We start from the raw sequence: 15,470 nt of genomic DNA on the forward strand, positions 1-15,470 counted from the left end.
GGGGGTTAAGGTGGGGAGGAGGGTGAGAGCGCGGGGGCGTAGCCGCCGGGCCCCCGGGCCCTGATTGGCTGCTTGCCACGAACCCGCGCGGCGGCGATTGGCGGCGGCGTGGGCCCCGCCCTCCAGGTGAAACGGGCGGGTCACGTGGGGCGGGGGGAGCGGGCGCCCGGCGGGAGCGGCGGCGGCGGAGCAGCGGCGGCGGCCATGAAGCACTACGAGGTGAGGCCCCGGCCCCGCCGCCACGTTTCCCCGCTTCCCCCTCATGGCCACAGCCCCGCCGACCCCGCTCCGTTGCCCGCGGGCCGCCGCCGCCACCCTTCCGCGCATGCGCCGGCCGCCCCGGGGATCGCGCCACTGCGCCTGCGTGCGGCGGTGGCGGGGCACTGCGCATGCGTGCGGCTGCGGGGCACGGGTGGGCGGGGCCCCGGTGCGCGTATGCCTCCGGAGGGGGGGACCCCAGGAGCTGCAGGCCGCGCATGCGCAGCAGGACGGGGGGGGGTCGCGCATGCGCAGTGGCGGGTGCGAGGGTGCGGCCTGGTCCCTCCGGTGAGGCCTGGCATGGTATAACGGGGCCCGGGACGGTTCGGCGGGGCCCGGACCGGTTCTGTGGGGCCCGGCTTGGTTCTATGGGGCCCGGGCTGGTTCTGTGGGGCCTGGGCTGCTTTCATGGCGCTCGGGCTGGTTGAGCGGGGCCCAGCCGCTCCCCACCACCACCCCCCCCCGGGCCTTGCCTGGGCCTGTCATGGCCGCGCCTCGCTCTGCACACCCTGTCGCAACCGCCGTGAGGCGGAGGGTGACGGCAGCCGTGATGGAAACGGGTGTGGCGGCCGCCCACGGCCCCGTCCCGCAGGGGAGGCGAGCCAAGGTGTTACCCCCGGGGGTGGAGGGGGGGCTCGGGGTCCCCTCAGTGATGGCGCTTGGGGGGGGCGGCCCGCTGGGAGGGAAGAGCCTGGCTGCCTGCAGCGGCAGGACTTCCTCCCCCCACCCCGGCCCCGGGGAGGGGGGAACGGCAGCGTGGGGGCTGGCAGGGCGGTTCCTGCCCGCGGCGCTGCCAGCCTCGGCCTGCCCGGCCCGTCGGGCTGCCTGCCGCACCCCACCGGCGGGGGCGAGAAGCGGAGCCTGGGTATGGGCCCCTCCCCCCCCCCCGCCATGGTGTCACCCCCCCCGCCATGGTGTCACCCACCACCCCCCCCTGGGGGGCGCCCCAGGGACCCCACACTCAAAATCATGGGGGTGACAAGGGGGAAGCCCCCCCCCGCTCCCCCTCGGGGGCCCAGTCCTGCTGGCGGCAGCAGCAGGAGGGACCGGGGCCTCAGGCACATGTTTGTCATAGCTCGGCGGTGACGGTGACACCGCCGCGGGTGGGACGCGGCCCAACAAGGAGGGGGGAAGAGCCAAAATAAACCTTCCCCCCCCCCGGCCCCGTCACCGTCACCACGCTCGGGGCACCCTCGTGCCTCATTTGGCACAGCTGTGGGGGTGTCACACTCTCCAGCCCCCTCCTGGGGTGACAGAACCCTGTCCCTGATGGGGTGTGACAGACCCCATCCCCATGGGGGTGGCACATTGTGACAGACCCCTGTCCCCACTGGGGTGTCACAAGGTGACATAACCCTGTCCCCACCAAGGTGTCCCCAGGGGTGACAGACCCCCTGTCCACCATACTGGTGTCACAGAGGTGACACACTCTGTCCCTGCCAGAGTGTGCTGGGGGTGACATACCCCTGTCCCTTTTGGGGTGTCCCCAGGGGTGACATACTACTGTCCCCTTCAGGGTGTCCCGGCATTGACAGACTCCTGTCCCCACCAAGCTGTCACAGGGTGACAGATGCCTGTCCCCTGTCAGGGTGTCACAAGATGACATGCCCTTCCACGTTGGGGTGTCACAGGGGTGACAAACCCCTTTCCCTACCAACGTGTCCCACGGTGACAGATCTCTGTCCCCATTGGGTCTCACGGGGGACATAACCCTGTCCCCACCAGGGCAACCTAGGGGTGACAGACCCCTGTCATGTTGTCACAGGGTGACATACGTCTGTCTCCATTGTGGTGTCCCCTGTCCCTGGGGTTGACAGACCCCTGTCCCCGTCACGGTGTCGCAGGGTCACATACCTCTGTCCCCATCGTGGTGTCCCCAGGGGTGACAGACGTCTGGTCCCGTTGTGGTGTCGCATGGTAACGTAGACCCGTCCCCCCCCAGGGTGACCCAGGGGTGACATCCAGCCGCGTGGCCACGCGTCAACCAGGCCTGTCCCCACCCTCGTGCCACCGAGGACCTTGGGGACCTGAGGGTGTTGGCAGGGGGGGTCCAGCCTTACGTCCGCCCTTGCCACGCTCATGTCCCCTTTGTCCCCGCTGGCCACCAGTTCCCGTCCCTCCCCGGGTGCTGGGTGACTCTGTCCCTCCCGTGGCCACCTCCAGGGCCACCTCCGGGGCCACCTCCAGGGCCACCAGGGCCAAGAGCCACCCCGTGGTGGGGGGGGCCAGGATTATATTTAGCAGCTCCCCGGGGCCCGATCGGGTTTCGACTGGGCGCGCCGGCGTCCCCGCGGCGTCCCAGGGGGCTGGTGACATGGAGGGAGCGGGGTTGCCCCGCGAGGGGGGTCAGGTGTCCCTGTCCCCCATCCTGGGGCTGTGGCGCCAGGCTCCCCCCGCCAAGAAGATCAAAAAAGCCGTCCTCTTCTTCGAGGTGGAAATCCTGGATGCCCGGACGCGGGAGAAGCTCTGCTTCCTGGATAAGGTACCTGGAGAGGGGGGGGGGCAGACACGTGCCCTCCCCCTTGTCCCCTGTCCCCCTGGGTGGAGGGCTTGGGGAAGGGGAAACTGAGGCAGGGGTGTCGCAGCAGCCCCCCGATGGCTTCTCGGTTGTCCGCAGGTGGAGCCCCACGCCACCATCGCCGAGATCAAGAGCCTCTTCACCAAGGCCCGTACGTACGAATGGGGATGGTGACAAGGAAGGGGACCCTCTGCCAGGGACCCCTGTGGCAGCTGGGGACACTCTGTGGTTTGGTGGGGACCCTCATCATGGCTGGGGACACATCACAGGGCTGTGGGGACCCTCGCTGTGGCTGGGGACCTGTCACAGGGCCATTGTGGTCACCATCATGACCAGGGACCCATCACGGGGCCATGGGGACCTCTGACATGGGGTGGTGGGAACCTTTGTCACAGCTGGGGACGGGTCACGGGGCCATCGTGGTCAACATCATGGCTGAGGACCCATCACAGGGATGTGGGGACCCTTGTGGTTGGGGACATGTCACAGGGCTGTTGTGGAGACCATCGTGACCAGGGACCCGTCACGGGGCCATGGAGACCCCCATCACAGGGACATGGGGACCCTTATTGTGGCTAGGGATTGTCACAGAGTCATTGTGGTCACCATCATGACCGGGGACCCGTCATGGAGCCTTGGGGACCCTCAGCATGGCCAGGGACTCATCACAGGGCCATGGGGATGCCCCTCATGGGGTGGTGGGGACCTTTGTCACAGCTGGGGACCAGTCACAGGGCCATCATGGTCAACATAGAATGGTTTGGGTTGGAAGGGACCTTGAAGATCATCCAGTGCCACCCCCTGCCCCGGGCAGGGACACCTCCCCCCAGCCCAGGTTGCTCCCAAGCCCCGTCCAACCCGGCCTTGAACACCTCCAGGGATGGGGCAGCCACAGCTTCTCGGGGCAAACTGGGCCAGGGGCTCACCGCCCTCAGAGTAAAAACTTTCTTTCTAATATCTCATCTAAATCTCCCCTCTTCCAGTTTGAAGCCGTTCCCCCTCATCCTATCGCTACATGCCCCAGTAAAAAGTCCTTCCCCAGCTCTCCTGTAGGACCCTATAGGGACTGGAAGGCCACAATAACATCTCCCCAGAGCCTGCTCTTCTCCAGGCTGAACAGCCCCAACTCTCTCAGCCTCTCCTCATAGGAGAGGTGCTCCAGCCCTCGGATCATCCTCGTGGCTCTCCTCTGGACACACTCCAGCAGGTCCATGTCCTTCTTTTGTTGGGGACTCGAGAGCGGGATGCAGTACCCCAGATCGGGTCTCACCAGAGTGGAGTAAAGGGGCAGGATCACCTCCTTTGACCTGGCTGGCCACACTGCTTTTGATGCAGCCCAGGATATGGGTGGCCTTCTGGGCTGTGATCGCACATTGCTGGCTCATGTTGAGCTTCTCGTCAATCAGCACCCGCAGGTCCTTCTCCTCAGGGCTGCTCTCCAGCCATTCCCTGCTGAGCCTGAATTTGTGCTTGGGATTGCCCTGACCCAGATGTAGAACCTTCCCCTTGGCCTTGTTGAACTGCATGAGGTTGGCTTGGGCCCACCTCTGCAGCCTGTCCAGGTCCCTCTGGGTGGCATCCCTACCCTCCAGCGTGTCTACCTCGCCACACAGCTTGGTGTCATCGGCAAACTTGCTGAGGGTGCACTCCATCCCAACATCCATGTCACCGACAAAGATGTTGAACAGCACCGGTCCCAGTAGTGACCCCTGAGGAACATTACTCATCACTGCTCTCCACTTGGACATCAAGACGTTGACCGCAACTCTTTGAGTGTGACCATCCAGGCAGTTCCTTATCCACATCTCCCCAATTTAGAGACCAGGATATTGTGTGGGACGGTGTAATCACGGCTGGGAACCCATCACAGAGATGTGGGGACCCTTGTTGTGGCTGGGGACCTGTCTCAGGGCCATTGTGGTCACCATCATGACCAGGAACCTGTCACGGGGCCATGGGGACCCACATCGCAGGGACATGGGAACCCTCATTGTGGCTGGGGATCTGTCAACAGGGCTGTTGTGGTCACCATTGTGGCTGGGGACCCATTACAGGGCCTTCAGGACCCTCAGCATGGCCAGAGACTCATCACAGGGCCATGGGGACCCCCCTCATGGGGTGGTGGGGACCTTTGTCACAGCTGGGGACCAGTCGCAGGGCCATCATGGTTAACATCATGGCTGGGGACCCATCACGGGGCCATGGGGACCTTCATTGTGGCTTGGGACTTTTCATGGCACCATGGGGACCTCTGTCACAGAGTGGTGGGGACACTCATCGTGGACAGGGACCCATCATAGGGCCATCGTGGTCACCATTGTGGCTGGGGACCTGTCACAAAATGGTGGGGACCCTCATCATCACCGGGGACCCATCCCACAGCTGTGCGGACCCCTGTTGTGTCTGGGGACCCTTCATGGGGACATTGGGGTCCCAATAGTGACCATGGACTCATCACGCGTCCCTGGAACCCCCATCATGACCAGAGACCTGTCACAGCCGGGAACCCATCACAGGGCCACCACGGTCCCCATCATGATGGAGGACCTGCCATGGGGACCCCTGTCATGGCTGGGGACCCATCTTCGGTTTGTGGGGACCTTCACTGTGATAAGGGACCTGTCATGGGGTTTGGGGGACCCTCATCATGGCCAGAGTGCTGTCATGGGGCCATCACGGTCCCCGGTGTCACCAGGGACCTGTCATGGGGCTCTGGTGACGCCCATTGTGGTTGGGGAGCTTCCTCGTGGCCATGGGGACCCCCGTCATGGGTGGGGACCCTTCATGGGGACACTGAGGTCCCCGTAGCGACCGGGGATCCATCATGGGGTCTTGGGGACCCCTCTCATCACCAGGGCCTTGTCCCCGTGCCATCGCTGTCCCCACCACGCCTGTGTCCCCGCAATGCCACCGACGCCATCCCTTCTCTCCCGCAGATCCCCAGTGGTACCCGGCCAGACAGTCCCTGCGCCTGGACCCTAGTGAGTGCCACCGCGGCGGGGTGTCCCCGAGGTGTCCCTGAGGTGTCCCCAACCCCGTCGGGGTAGGGGTCACCAGGGCGCGTGTCCCCGCAGAGGGCAGGTCCCTGAAGGACGAGGACGTGCTGCAGAGTCTGCCCGTGGGCACCACCGCCACCTTCTACTTCCGCGACCTGGGGGCTCAGATCAGCTGGGTGACGGTGAGGCGTCCCTCTGTCCGTCCCCCTGCTCTGCTCCTGTCTGTCCCTCTGTCCATCCTGGTGTCCCCCTCTGTCCCTCCCTGTGTCCGTCTGGCCATCCCTCCGTCTGCTCCTCTGTCCCCTGTGCACCTCCAGCCCTCCATCCGGTCTTTCTGTCCCTCCCTCAATCCATCCATGTCCTTCTGTCCATCTGTCTGTCCCTCCAACCCTCTGTCTGTCCCTCTGTCTGGTCCCATGTCCCTCTGTCCGGCCATCTATCCATCCATCCCTGTGTCCCTCTGTCTATCCCTGCATCCATCCCTCTGTCCCTGTCTGTCCTTCTGTCCCTCCCTCCATCCACTTCTCTGTCCCCGTGTCCCTCAACCCCCCCATCCCTCTGTCCGTGTGTCCATCCCCGCCTCCCTCTGTGTGTCCCTCTGTCCCTCAACCCCTCCATCCCTCTGTCCGTGTGTCTATCCCTGCCTCCCTCTGTGTGTCCCTCTGTCCCTCTGTCCCTCAACCCCCCCATCCCTCTGTCCGTGTGTCCATCCCTGCCTCCCTCTGTGTGTCCCTCTGTCCCTCAACCCCCCATCCCTCTGTCCGTGTGTCTATCCCTGCCTCCCTCTGTCCCTGTGTCCCTCAACCACCCCCATCCCTCTGTCCACGTGTCTGTCCCTGCGTCCCTCTGTGTCCCCATGTCACTCTGTCCCTGTGTCCGCCCGTGCCTCCCTCTCTCTGTCCCCGTGTCCCTCCATGCCTCCCCGTGTCCCTCTGTCTGTCTCTCTCCCCCTCCAGCCTTCCCTCTCTCCGTCCTTCTGTCCATCCCCGTCCCCCACCATCCACTCCTCTGTCCCCGTGTCCCTCTGTCCCCCGCTTCCTCCACCCCCTGTGTCCACCCCGTGTCCCTCCTCCCTCTGCGTGTCACTGTGCGTCCGTCTGTCCGTCCGCAGGTCTTCCTGACGGAGTACGCGGGGCCGCTGCTCATCTACCTGCTCTTCTACTTCCGCGTCCCCTTCCTCTACGGCCCCCGCTACGACTTCACCGCCAGCCGCCACCCCGTCGTCCAGTCAGTGGGGGGGTCCTGGGGGGGCTCCCGGGGGGTGTTGGAGGCTCCGGGAGGTGTGGGGGGGGGTGTGTGGGGGGGGGGGGACACGGGGACGGGACAGTGGAGTTGCCCCGTGGGGGCTGGAGGTCATGTTTGGGGATCAGAAGGCTGATTTGGGGGTCATAGGACATGGGGGAAAGGAGGGGGGGTGGGGGGGGGTGGCACCCTGGGGGGTTGCTTTGGGGGTCCTCATATTTGGGGGGGACTGAAAGGGGGGGGGTTGAGATGGGGGAGGGGCTGAATTAGGGGTCCTGAGACTTGGGGGGGGGGGGGCTGCCCGGGGGGGGGCTGGAGGGCTAAATTGGGGGTTCTCATATCAGGGAGGGCTGATTTGGGGGTCCTCATATCTGGGGGGGGAGGGGGTGAATAGGGGGGTTCTGAGATGTGGGGGGCGCTGGGGGCTGAATTGGGGGTCCTTATATTTGGGGGGGGGGGGGAAGGGCTGAAGTGGGGGTCCTGAGATGGGGGGGGTGCCCGGAGGGGGGGGCTGGGGGCCATGTTGGGGGGTTGTTCTGCTTTTGGGGGGGGGGGGGATGAATTGAGGGTCCTGAGAACTGGAGGGGGGGGGGGGGGGGGCTGAGAGGGGGGTCCCCACACCCCTCTGGGGACAGCAGTGAGGGGACAACAGCCAGCGCAGCTGGGGACGGGGGGCACGGGGCACGTGTCATATGTGTGTGTGTGTCCCCCCTGGGGTGTGGCCCTGTGTCCCCATGTCCGTCCGTCCCCCCCCTCCTTGTGTCCCCCCCCCCAGCCTGGCGTGCGGCTGTCACTCCTTCCACTACATCAAGCGCCTGCTGGAGACGCTCTTCGTCCACCGCTTCTCCCACGGCACCATGCCCCTCCGCAACATCTTCAAGGTGACACCCGCGTCACCCGTGTCACCCCCCCCCCCTGCTGTCCCCTCCCTGTCCCCCACCCCGGATGGGCCAACCCCCCCCCCCCAACCCCCCGTCTCCCTTTGGTCACCCTCTTCCTCCCCAGCGCCTGCACGGGAGCGCCTGTGGCCCCTGGGCACCGGCATCTGGGTGTCCCCAGGTGTCACCCGGCCACCACGTGTGTCCCCCCCGGTTGTCCCCAGCGTGTCCCCAACCCCTCCCGCTTCCCCCCAGAACTGCACCTACTACTGGGGCTTCGCCGCCTGGATGGCCTATTACATCAACCACCCGCTGTACACCCCCCCCGGTGAGTGTCACCGTCACTGTCACCATCCCTGTCACCCTCCCTTGTCCCCTGTCACACCAACCAGCCACTGCACACCCTCCCCGGTGAGTGTCACCGTCACTGTCACCGTCCCTGTCACCCTCCCTCTCCCCTGTCACACCAACCACCCGCTGTACACCCTCCCCGGTGAGCGTCACCATCACTGTCACCGTCCCTGTCACCCTCCCTTTTCCCCTGTCACACCAACCAGCCACTGCACACCCTCCCCGGTGAGTGTCACCGTCCCTGTCACCATCCCCGTCACCCTCCCTCTCCCCTGTCACACCAACCACCCGCTGTACACCCCACCCCGGTGAGTGTCACCACCACTGTCACCTCTCCCTGTCCTCTGTCACACCAACCACCCGCTGTACACCTCCCCGGGTGAGTGTCACCGTCACTGTCACCGTCCCTGTCACCCTCCCTCTCCCTGTCACACCAACCACCCGCTGTACACCCCCCCCGGTGAGTGTCACCATCACTGTCACCCTCCCTGTCCCATGTCACACCAACCACCCGCTGTACACCCCCCTGGGTCAGTGTCACCGTCCCTGTCACCGTCCCTGTCACCCTCCCTGTCCCCTGTCACACCAACCACCCGCTGTACACCCTCCCCGGTGAGTGTCACCATCACTGTCACCGTCCCTGTCACCCTCCCTTTTCCCCTGTCACACCAACCAGCCACTGCACACCCTCCCCGGTGAGTGTCACCATCACTGTCACCGTCCCTGTCACCCTCCCTCTCCCCTGTCACACCAACCACCCGCTGTACACCCCCCTGGTGAGTGTCACCACCACTGTCACCTCTGCCTGTCCTCTGTCACACCAACCACCCGCTGTACACCCTCCCCGGTGAGCGTCACCATCACTGTCACCGTCCCTGTCACCCTCCCTTTTCCCCTGTCACACCAACCAGCCACTGCACACCCTCCCCGGTGAGTGTCACCGTCCCTGTCACCATCCCCGTCACCCTCCCTCTCCCCTGTCACACCAACCACCCGCTGTACACCCCACCCCGGTGAGTGTCACCACCACTGTCACCTCTCCCTGTCCTCTGTCACACCAACCACCCGCTGTACACCTCCCCGGGTGAGTGTCACCGTCACTGTCACCGTCCCTGTCACCCTCCCTCTCCCTGTCACACCAACCACCCGCTGTACACCCCCCCCGGTGAGTGTCACCATCACTGTCACCCTCCCTGTCCCATGTCACACCAACCACCCGCTGTACACCCCCCTGGGTCAGTGTCACCGTCCCTGTCACCGTCCCTGTCACCCTCCCTGTCCCCTGTCACACCAACCACCCGCTGTACACCCTCCCCGGTGAGTGTCACCATCACTGTCACCGTCCCTGTCACCCTCCCTTTTCCCCTGTCACACCAACCAGCCACTGCACACCCTCCCCGGTGAGTGTCACCATCACTGTCACCGTCCCTGTCACCCTCCCTCTCCCCTGTCACACCAACCACCCGCTGTACACCCCCCTGGTGAGTGTCACCACCACTGTCACCTCTGCCTGTCCTCTGTCACACCAACCACCCGCTGTACACCCTCCCCGGTGAGCGTCACCATCACTGTCACCGTCCCTGTCACCCTCCCTTTTCCCCTGTCACACCAACCAGCCACTGCACACCCTCCCCGGTGAGTGTCACCGTCCCTGTCACCATCCCCGTCACCCTCCCTCTCCCCTGTCACACCAACCACCCGCTGTACACCCCACCCTGGTGAGTGTCACCACCACTGTCACCTCTCCCTGTCCTCTGTCACACCAACCACCCGCTGTACACCTCCCCGGGTGAGTGTCACCGTCACTGTCACCGTCCCTGTCACCCTCCCTCTCCCTGTCACACCAACCACCCGCTGTACACCCCCCCCGGTGAGTGTCACCATCACTGTCACCCTCCCTGTCCCATGTCACACCAACCACCCGCTGTACACCCCCCTGGGTCAGTGTCACCGTCCCTGTCACCGTCCCTGTCACCCTCCCTGTCCCCTGTCACACCAACCACCCGCTGTACACCCTCCCCGGTGAGTGTCACCATCACTGTCACCGTCCCTGTCACCCTCCCTTTTCCCCTGTCACACCAACCAGCCACTGCACACCCTCCCCGGTGAGTGTCACCATCACTGTCACCGTCCCTGTCACCCTCCCTCTCCCCTGTCACACCAACCACCCGCTGTACACCCCCCTGGTGAGTGTCACCACCACTGTCACCTCTGCCTGTCCTCTGTCACACCAACCACCCACTGTACACCCCCCTGGGTCAGTGTCACCGTCACTGTCACCGTCCCTGTCACCCTCCCTGTCCCCTGTCACACCAACCACCCACTGTACACCCCCCCCCCATGTCCCCTCCTGTCCCTGTGCCCCCCGTGGGGGGACACTGCGGTGGGGGACGGTGTCCCTGACCCCCCCGTGTCCCCCAGCCTACGGTGACGAGCAGGTGAAGCTGGCGCTCGCCGTCTTCCTGGTGGGTACTGGGGGGGACTGGGGGGGCATCGGGGTGCTGGGGGGGTCCCAATGGGTGCGGGGGGGGTATTGGGGTGCTGGGGGGGTCACAGTTTGTGCTGGGGGGGGCATGGGGTGCTGGGGGGGGGGGTAGAGTCCCAGTGGGTGCTGGAGGGGGGGTATTGGGGTGCTGGGGGGGGTCCCTATGGGTGCTGGGTGGGTATCGGGGTGCTGGGGGCTTTGGGGTGCTGGGGGGGTATTATGGTGCTGGGGGGGGTCACAGTTTGTGCTGGGGGGGGCATGGGGTGCTGGAGGGGGGGGGGTAGAGTCCCAGTGGGTGCTGGGGGGGTATTGGGGTGCTGGGGGGGGAACTGGGGTGCTGGGGGGCTATGGGGTGCTGGGGGGGTATTATGGTGCTGGGGGGGTATGGGGTGCTGGGGGGGGGTAGAGTCCCAATGGATGCTGGAGGACGGTTATTGGGGTGCTGGGGGGGATGTTACAGTGCTGGGGGGGTCAGTTTGTGCTGGGGGGGGCATGGGGTGCTCCCTATGGGTGCTGGGGAGGGTATTGGGGTGATGGGGCGCATTGGGGTGCTGGGGGGGGCGTCACAGTTTGTGCTGTGGGAGAGTCCCAGTGGGTGCTGGAGGGGGGGTATTGGGGTGCTGGGGGGAGTATTGGGGTGCTGGGGGGTCACAGTTTGTGCTGGGGGGGGCATGAGGTGCTGGGGGGGTCCCTATGGGTGCTGGGGGTGTATTGGGGTGCTGGGGGGGGTAGAGTCCCAGTGGGTGCTGGAGGGGGGGTATTGGGGTGCTGGTGGGGTCCCTATGGGTGCTGGGGGGGTATTGGGGTGCTGGGGGGGGAACTGGGGTGCTGGGGGGGATTATATAGTGCTGGGGGGGCATGGGGTGCTCCCTATGGGTGCTGGGGAGGGTATTGGGGTGATGGGGCGCATTGGGGTGGTGGGGGGGGCGTCACAGTTTGTGCTGTGGGAGAGTCCCAGTGGGTGCTGGAGGGGGGGTAGTGGGGTGCTGGGGGGGGCACTGGGGGGCTGGGGGGCTATGGGGTGCTGGGGGGGTATTATGGTGCTGGGGGGTATGAGGTGCTGGGGGGGGTAGAGTCCCAGTGGATGCTGGAGGAGGGTTATTGGGGTGCTGGGGGGGGAACTGGGGTGCTGGGGGGGGCATGGGGTGCTGGAGGGGGGGGGTAGAGTCCCAGTGGGTGCTGGAGGGGGGGTATTGGGGTGCTGGGGGGGGTCCCTATGGGTGTTGGGGGGGTATTGGGTTGCTGGGGGGGGGGGGTAGAGTCCCAGTGGATGCTGGAGGGGGGGTATTGGGGTGCTGGGGGGGGAACTGGGGTGCTGGGGGGGATTATATAGTGCTGGGGGGGGCATGGGGTGCTCCCTATGGGTGCTGGGGAGGGTATTGGGGTGATGGGGCGCATTGGGGTGGTGGGGGGGGCGTCACAGTTTGTGCTGTGGGAGAGTCCCAGTGGATGCTGGAGGAGGGTTATTGGGGTGCTGGGGGGGGAATTGGGGTGCTGGGGGGGGGTCACAGTTTGTGCTGGGGGGGCATGGGGTGCTGGGGGTGGGGGTAGAGTCCCAGTGGGTGCTGGAGGGGGGGTATTGGGGTGCTGGGGGGGACTGGGGTGCTGGGGGGAAGTATTACAGTGCTGGGGGGGGGCAGTTGGAGCTGGGGGGGCATAGGGGTGCTGGGGGTGTCCCAGTGAGAGCTGCGAGAGGATGGGGGAGGGGGGCATTTGGGGCTGGGGAGGGTCCCAGTGGGAGCTGGGGGGGGTATTGGGGTGCTGGGAGGGGTCCCAGTGGGAGCTGGGGGGGCATTGGGGTGCAGGAGGGGGTCACAGTTTGTGCTGGGGGGGGGGCATTGGTGTGCTGGGGGGGGTCCCAGTGGGTGCTGGGGTCATATGGGGGTGCTGGGGGGGGCACTGGGGTGCTGGGGGGTCACAGTTTGTGCTGGGGGGGGCATGGGGTGCTGGGAGGGGGGGGGAGAGTCCCAGTGGGTGCTGGAGGGGCGTATTGGGGTGCTGGGGGGGTATTGCGCTGCTGAGGGGGGGCATTGGGGTGCCGGGGGGCTTTGGGGTGCTGGGGGGAGGTATTGCAATGCTGGGGGAGGTCCCAGTTGGAGCTGGGGGGCATAGGGGTGCTGGGGGGGGGCATTGGGGTACTGGGGGTGTCCCAGTTGGAGCTGTGGGAGGATGGGGGGGGGGCATTTGGGGCTGGGGGGATCCCAGTGGGAGCTGGGGGGGCATTGGGGTGCTGGGGGGGTCCCAGTGGGAGCTGGGGGGGCATTAGGGTGCTGGGGGGGGTCCCAGTGGGAGCTGGGGGGGATTGGAGGGCGGGGGGGGGCATTGGGGTGCTGGGGGGGTCCCAGTGGGAGCTGGGGGGGCATTGGGGTGCGGGGGGGGGGGCATTGAGGTGCTGGGGGGGCATTGGGGTGCCGGGAGGGGTGCTGGGGGGGGGTCCCAGTGGGAGCTGGGGGGGCATTAGGGTGCTGGGGGGGGTCCCAGTGGGACCTGGGGGGGCATTGGGGTGCAGGGGGGGGCATTGGGGTGCTGGAGGCATAGTTGGGGGGGGGTCCGGGTGCCACCTGCAGCTCAGTGCCCCCCCCCATATGTCCCCCCCCCCCATCCAGTTCTGCCAACTCGGCAACTTCTCCATCCACGTGGCTCTGCGGAACCTGCGCCCTGCCGGTGAGGGGACACGGGGGGGGGGGGGACACGGGGGGGGGACACGGGGACACGGGGGGGGGGGGGCACACAGGGCTGGGGGGGCCAAAGGGCTGCCCCTTTTCGGGTGGGGGGGGGGCACACACACAGCGCCTGTGACCACACACACGCCTGTGGCAGCACCCACTGGGGGGGGGGGGCACAGGGAGGACAGGCGATGATGCGGGGGCGGGGGGGGGGGTACGGGGGTGTCACACGCGTGTGGGGGTGTCACACGCATGTGCCGGGGGGGGGACACGACACACACAGGCTCGAAGACGCGGAAGATCCCGTACCCCACCCGCAACCCCTTCACGTGGCTCTTCCTCCTCGTCTCCTGCCCCAACTACACCTACGAGGTGGGGGGGGGGGGGGCACCGGGGGGGGCACATTGGGGGGAAGGGGGTACTTGGGGGGGCACTGGAGGGGGACACTGCTGGGGGGGAGGGACACTGCTGAGGGGGTAATTGGGGGGGCACTGGGGGGGGGACACTGCTGGGGGGGGGGGACACTGCTGGGGGGTGTTTGGGGGGCACTGGGGGGGGACACTGCTGGGGGGGGGGACACTGCTGGGGGGTGTTTGGGGGGGCACTGGGGGGGGGCACTGGAGGGGGACACTGCTGGGGGGGTAATTGGGGGGGCACTGGGGGGGGGCACTGGAGGGGGACACTGCTGGGGGGGTAATTGGGGGGGCACTGGGGGGGGACACTGCTGGGGGGGGGGACACTGCTGGGGGGTGTTTGGGGGGGCACTGGGGGGGGGCACTGGAGGGGGACACTGCTGGGGGGGTAATTGGGGGGGCACTGGGGGGGGGACACTGCTGGGGGGGGGGACACTGCTGGGGGGTGTTTGGGGGGGCACTGGGGGGGGGCACTGGAGGGGGACACTGCTGGGGGGGTGTTTGGGGGGCACTGGGGGGGGACACTGCTGGGGGGGGACACACTGCTGGGGGGGGGGGACACTGCTGGGGGGGTGTTTGGGGGGGCACCAGGGGGGGACACACTGGTGGGGGGGTGTTTGGGGGGGCACTGGAGGGGGACACTGCTGGGGGGGGGGGACACTGGGGGGGGGGTGTTTGGGGGGGCACTGGGGGGGGGACACTGCTGGGGGGTGTTTGGGGGGGCACCGGGGGGGGGAAAACTGGTGGGGGGGTGTTTGGGGGGGGCACTGGAGGGGGACACTGCTGGGGGGGGGGGGACACTGGGGGGGGGGTGTTTGGGGGGGCACTGGGGGGGGGGACACTGCTGGGGGGTGTTTGGGGGGGCACCGGGGGGGGGAAAACTGGTGGGGGGGTGTTTGGGGGGGCACTGGAGGGGGACACTGCTGGGGGGGCGACACACTGCTGAGGGGGTAATTGGGGGGGCACTGGGGGGGGGGCACTGGAGGGGGACACTGCTGGGGGGGTGTTTGGGGGGGCACCGGGGGGGGGGGCACACTGGTGTGGGGGTGTTTGGGGGGCACTGGGGGGGGTGACACTGCTCAGGGGGAGGGACACTGCTGGGGGGGCATTGGGGGGGTGACATTGCTTAGGGGGGGCGCACAGCGCTGGGGGGGCACTGGGGGGCGAGGGGGGGGGGGCAGCACTGGGGGAGGTGACAGTGTGGGGGGGGCACTGGGGGGTGACTCTGGTCGGGGGGGGGGGGGGGCACTGTTTTGGGGGGAGGCAGCACCCGCCGGGGGGGGTGACAGTGCTGGGGGGGGCCCCAACCACCCGGGGGGGGGGTGTCAGTGCACTGGGGGGGGGGGGGGGTGTCACCACAAGGGGGGAGCCCCCGGGGAGGGGGGGGGGGCACAACTGCCCTGGGGGGAACTGCCCCCCCCCGACGGGTGCTGTGTCCCCCCCCCCCAGGTCGGGTCCTGGATCGGGTTCACCATCATGACACAGTGTCTGCCCGGTGAGGGGGGGGGCACCATGGAGGGGGGGGCACCGGGGGGGGGGGGAGGGGGGGGGGCAGCACTCTGGGGTGTCCCCCTGTCCCACCCCGGGGTCCCCATGTCACCCCCCCCGGGGCCCTCTGTCCCACCCCGGGGTCAGCGTCCCACCCCCAGCGGCCCAAATCCCC

General features: G+C 67.2%; 1 protein-coding gene across 1 annotated transcript; it reads left to right on the forward strand.

The window, feature by feature from the left end:
- Positions 1 to 52: 52 nt before the first annotated feature.
- On the forward strand, positions 53 to 15,302 carry LOC309685584 (very-long-chain enoyl-CoA reductase; the record flags this gene model as incomplete). The annotated part of the gene is made up of 12 exons (XM_082501332.1): positions 53 to 219; positions 2,690 to 2,740; positions 2,876 to 2,927; positions 5,713 to 5,757; positions 5,851 to 5,954; positions 6,884 to 6,999; positions 7,790 to 7,895; positions 8,148 to 8,220; positions 10,665 to 10,708; positions 13,335 to 13,392; positions 13,678 to 13,766; positions 15,257 to 15,302. Coding segments are annotated over exons 1-12 (799 nt in total), but the record flags the coding sequence as incomplete, so codon positions are not given.
- Between the last annotated feature and the right edge of the window lie 168 nt (positions 15,303 to 15,470).

This window comes from Vanellus vanellus, assembly GCF_965231255.1.
Source record: "Vanellus vanellus genome assembly, contig: HAP1_SCAFFOLD_2210, whole genome shotgun sequence".
NCBI lineage: Eukaryota > Metazoa > Chordata > Aves > Charadriiformes > Charadriidae > Vanellus > Vanellus vanellus.